This window comes from Eptesicus fuscus, chromosome 13 (genome assembly GCF_027574615.1).
Source record: "Eptesicus fuscus isolate TK198812 chromosome 13, DD_ASM_mEF_20220401, whole genome shotgun sequence".
Classification (NCBI taxonomy): Eukaryota; Metazoa; Chordata; class Mammalia; order Chiroptera; family Vespertilionidae; genus Eptesicus; species Eptesicus fuscus.
In genome coordinates, this window is record NC_072485.1 from 65,247,149 (window position 1) to 65,252,706 (window position 5,558).

Sequence of the window (5,558 nt, forward strand, 5' to 3'; positions counted from 1 at the left end):
ACTCAGTGCCAATCCCAGCTCTCCCAAAGTCACTGAGTAAACCCGTCTGCACATGCTAACATTCCTTCAATTTGATGGAGAGAAGAGTTCAGCAGCCTTAGGCCTGGGGATGGTTTCAAAATCACAAGAGCTGGAGCCCTAACCAGTTTGGCTCAGTGGATAGAGCATCGGCCTGCAGACTGAAGGGTCCCTGGTTCAATTCTGGTCAAAGGCAGATACCTTGGTTGCAGGCACATCCCCAGTAGGGGGTGTGCAGGAGGCAGCTGATTGATGTTTCTCTCTCATCAATGTTTCTAACTCTTTATCCCTCTCCCTTCCTCTCTGTAAAAAAACAATAAAATATATTTGAAAAAAATCACAGCAGCATTTACTGAAGTGTTCATGGGACAAAGGGAAGGCAGCCCAGGCCCACCCTGTCAGCAACTCTCTCCCAAGAGCCCAGTTTCCACAGGTATCTAAACTGTTTCCAAGGCTCTGCTGGTTTCTAATCACATTCAATCTATGAGCCTATAGTGTCTGTTTACAAAGATGCCCAGGAAGTATGTAGCCAGACCTCAATGTCACTCTACCTCATATCTGTCTTATTTCTTCTGCCTAAGTCTTTGTCAAAAGCCTTCTAGCACGTGTCTTTTGCACCTACTCATGGCTCTCTGCTATGTATCTAAGTAAGTGTTTGCCTGTGCCTGAACCCATCTGTATGCCTGTGTATATGGCTACCATTCTCTACATATGTCCATCCCAGTCACTATATCTGTGTTACCTGTCTCCCTGTCTCATCCATACCTGAGCTTCTGTCTCTGCATCTGATCATCTATTTAGTTCATGTGTCTGCCTGTTTACAGGTCACATCCACTCACCTGGTAAATGTCTCAGTCTGTGGACTCAGTGCTGTATGTCGGCCTCTATTGCTGTCAGCCTCTGTCTCCATGTCTAGGAGCAGGGGAGACTTTGTGTGTCTCTTTACCCATCTCTAGGAAGATGTCAGCCTTTCTCCATGTCTGTCCACTTGTATATGTGTCTCCCCTAGAATCTACAACACCCCAAGACTTCTTTCTTTCTGCAAATGTACATCTAAATTCAATCCCACATCATCTGGCCCTCACTGCTCCCAAGGAGAGATTCTCTGGGCTGTTTTGGGTAGCTCTTTCAAATGCTGCTGACTGATTCTATCACCCCCTGTCCTTCACCCTCTGTAAGATTCAAAGTCCGCTTATTCCTGCACATCCTGGGTATTCTCTTTGCTGTGACTGAGGCAAAAAGGGACCCAGCCTTCCTGTATCTCTTGATTCATTGCTGAATAACTGAAACTTTTATGAGACCCTTTCTTCAAGTTATTCTATCTTAATACGTTTTGGGGAGGGACCTTCATACAGTCTAACATGTATCCTTACAAGCAAAGAGCTTATGATCTAACACTCCCAACCTAACCTGATTGGAGTAAACTAAATAAATCTCCTTATGAAACTCTTTTATAAGAAGTCAATGTCCTGCACCTTCTCTGGTTAGCTGCTTGTCTTTGGTGAGATGAGGACAGGTGATGGGCACAGACCCAGTTGAGCAACCACTAGAACAAAGTCTGCTCTAAATGAAGGCCCACCACTCCCAAGAGAATGTGGATGTTAATGAAGCCCACAAGTACTGGGCATCAATTAATTAAGTGATAGTGCTCCTGGACTGCTCTCTGGGAAGGGACAGAGTTGAATGGTGTTACACAAACTGTCTCAAGGTGTCAAGGCATCCACATTTCTGAATACTGAGATCCATCCTAAGTTCCTGCTGACGGGGGTTTAAAGTGCTTCTACCTTGCCATGGCTGGCTGACAATGTTTTTACACCAATGACAGTGAAGCCAGCAAAAGGAAAAAATCTATAGATAAAGAAGACTCATTTTAGAGCAGGCGTCCTCAAACTATGGCCCGCGGGCCACATGCGGGTGTTTTTGCCGTTTTGTTTTTTTACTTCAAAATAAGATATGTGCAGTGTGCATAGGAATTTGTTCATAGTTTTTTTTAAACTATAGTCCGGCCCTCCAACGGTCTGAGGGACAGTGAACTGGCCCCCTGTTTAAAAAGTTTGAGGACCCCTGTTTTAGAGAAACAGAGAGCTGTAGCATCCCATAGTCAAAGACAGAATTTCCATAATTGTGCCTTGGAAATAAACTTCTAAGTGGTTGGCATGTGCAAATTGAAAGGCAATGGACTAAACAATGACTACAAACCCTGAAAAAAGAAATGGGAAGCCAATCACAGGTGCAAGGAATAAAAAGATTATGGCACCGGAGAAGCAGGTCCATCCAGATGTGCCGCAGTGAAGTAGACCCACATCAAAGTTTTTGATGGTCTTACATAATGGTACACAGCAAACTGTAGAGTTCTGATTTCAGAGTGTATCTGTGGTCATTCTCACCAAGTCCCAAGTCAAAGTACCATCTCCAAGATAGAAACCAGGTTGTTCCTTACTAATAATTAAGTCAATATCCTGATACGCAGAATGGGTAAAGCAAGATAAACAGCGCTGCTTACAAAATTCTATCTTAATAAGTCTTGTTTCTCTCTGGAATTACTCCCTGTGACATTTCCTGGATACCAATGAAGTCGTGACTATGTTAAGTTAGCACCTCCAATGACTATTTTTCACTCTGTGAATAAATATACCCCCAAAGAAGAAATTATATTCTCAGAAATTTTCTATTTGCAAAAAAACATGCATTTTCCCGACACGATTTCATGGTTTATTTTTATTAGCAGCGGCTTTTAAAACTTTAGCTATCCATAGGAAATACAATCAATAATGTTGCCATTACTGTGAATGGTGCCAGGTAGTGCTGGGACTATCAAGAGGAATACAATTGTCTTTTTTTTCCTTGTAATTGTCTTTTTAAATTTTATTTCAAGGGAGCTGACATTGCCATAGATATACTTTTAAAACAATTTTCAAGGAGCCATGTGGTATAGAGGAAGGACCATTCTATATTTCAAATAAGATAATGTCATTACAAAGCAGATAAATGCATGGATCACATGGAAAATCAGTTGTGATTCTGGGGACATTGTGATGGAAATTGCTGGTTGTCTACCAAAATTTTTTCTTCTCTTTTCTACAATAATCAGTTCTGGTTGGATATCTGGTAGCTTAGCTATAGACTGTATTTACCATTTTTGCAATTAGATGTGACCTATGGCTAACTTCTTACCAACAGAGGTGTGTGGAAGTGATGATTGCCACATCTAATGGAGAAACCTTAAGTCATGTTGTGTCTCTCCTCCATGCTCCATTCTCACCCTTCCTGCCCACTGGAACACAGTGTTGACAATGCAAATTACAAGAAGGCACTAAGTTGGGGGTTGGCAAATGCTCTTTGTCACAACAACTAAACTCTATCATGGTAGCACAAACGCAGCCAGAGACAATTCATATGGTGTAACAGTGTTCTGATAAAACTTGATTTATAGACACTGACATTTTAACTATATAAAATGTTTATGTGTCATGAAATATTATTCTACTTTTGGTTGGTTCCCAATCTTTTATTTTGTTGTTGTTGTTGTTGTTGTTGTTGTTGTTGTTGTTAATCCTCACCTGAGATATTTTTTCCATTGCTTTTCAGAGAGACTGGAAAGGAGGGTGAAAGACAGAGGAGAGAGAAACATAAATGTGAGAGAGATACATCAATTAATTGCCTCCAGCATGAACCCCAACTGGGACCAGAGATTGAACCTGCAACCCAGGTACATGCCCTTGACCGAGAATCCAACCCATAACCCTTCAGTGCATGGGACAATGTTCTAAATACACCAGCCAGGGTAGTTTCCAACCATTTTAAAGTATAAAAACCATTCTTAGCTCACAGGTCATTAAAAACAAGTGTTGAGCTGACTTGGTTTCACAGGCCACAAGATGAAGGGAGCTTGGATCCTTAAATGCTGTTGAGCAGAGCCACCCACCAACCAAGAGGACTCAGGTTTGACTCCTGCAGGAAAGATGAAATCTCCTTCATTCTTTAAGCTACATTATAGTTAGATCTCTTTTATTATAGCAGATTAGCATTTTATTTTAACTAATACATAGTCCATAACGCTTAACTACCCAGACCTCTGCTGCATTCCATAGTCCTCACCACCCTCTTTCTAAAGGGCAAGGAAACTGGACCCTACCTGCCCCCTCACTGGCCTTTCCAAGACTTGAGGGAAATGGCTCTGCTCAGAGCTCCCTTCACCTCCTTGTTTCGAAGACTGTAGATGAGGGGATTGAGCATTGGCGTGACAATGGAGTAGAAGACAGACACCACCTTGTTGAAGTTGATGGAGGAGGCCACTTTGGTCCGGACATACATAAAGAAAAGAGTGCCATAGAAGAGGCTCACTACAGTCAGGTGAGCTGTACAAGTGGAGAAGGCCTTTCGGCGCTCAGCCACGGAGCGGATATGCAGCAGCGTCCAGACAATGTTGCTATAGGACACAGCAATGACCACAGAGGAGGTCAGGAGTACCGCCAGAGAGACCAGGAAGTCTGTGGTCTCCTTCAGGGTGATATCCGAGCAAGACAAGGCTAGCAAAGGTGAGGCATCACAGAAGAAGTGGTCAATAACATTGGAGCCACAAAATGTCAGCTGGGACATGAGGTAGATGGGCAACATAGGTGTGAGGAAGCCTACCAGCCAACAAGCACCAGCCAGACGGATGCAGGTGCCCCAGGACACCAAGGCCCCATATCGGAGAGGCATACAAATGGCCACATAACGGTCATAGGCCATGGCAGCCAGTAGGAAACATTCAGTTGCCCCAAGAAAGGTGAAGATGAAGAGCTGGGAAAGGCAGCCAGCATAGGAGATATTCTTGTCCCCTTCTCCTCCAATAAAACCAGCCAGCATCTTGGGCACTGTGACTGAGGTATACCCGATTTCAAGGCAGGACAGGTGTGTCAAGAAGAAGTACATGGGTCTCCGGAGCCGAGGGTCCAAAATCACCACCATGATGATGGCCAAGTTCTCCAGTAAGGTAAACAGGTACATGGTGAGGAAGAGTGTAAAGAAGAGAAAGCGTGTTTCATGCACCCCGGCAAAGCCCACCATGACAAACTCTGTCACGTGGGTCCAATTTGGGGTATATAGCTGCATATTGGAAGTGGGAGCTCAGTAGACTCATAGTCTTGTAGATAATGACAACTGAGAGAGAACCTATGAGGATGTTGGACTGAAATATCTTCCACTTCAGAAGAGGAAAGTGAAGTTAAGACACTATCCCCTCAAAGAATTTATAGTCATTTAGGGCTACAAGAAAATGGAAAATTTCAGTACAAAATGAAAAGTTTTACATAGCAATAATACAGGGTATAATGGGAGGAAATAGACCAGAAGCTCAACCAGTCTTGAGGAATCTGAGAAATCTTCCTGGAGAAAGGGTTATCTAAACTGAAACCAGAAAAATAATTGTAAGTTACTGAGATAAAGATAGTGATGTAGAGATGACATAAGTATAAAATCACAGATGCCAGAGAGAACAATGTGCATTTGAGAAACTTCAAGTTGCTCTAGTTTACTGCAGAGATTAATAACTTAGC

At 42.9% G+C, this 5,558-nt stretch overlaps 1 protein-coding gene across 1 annotated transcript; it reads right to left on the reverse strand.

Moving 5' to 3' along the window:
- Positions 1-4,161: 4,161 nt before the first annotated feature.
- Positions 4,162-5,115, reverse strand: LOC103302296 (olfactory receptor 6Q1). The gene has a single exon (XM_008159358.2). The coding sequence runs from the start codon at positions 5,113-5,115 to the stop codon at positions 4,162-4,164; it is 954 nt and encodes a 317-aa protein (XP_008157580.1).
- Between the last annotated feature and the right edge of the window lie 443 nt (positions 5,116-5,558).

Coding starts and splice junctions, on each gene's coding strand:
- LOC103302296 (XM_008159358.2), bottom strand. CDS start 5,115: ATGCAGCTATATACCCCAAATTGGACCCACGTGACAGAGTTTGTCATG.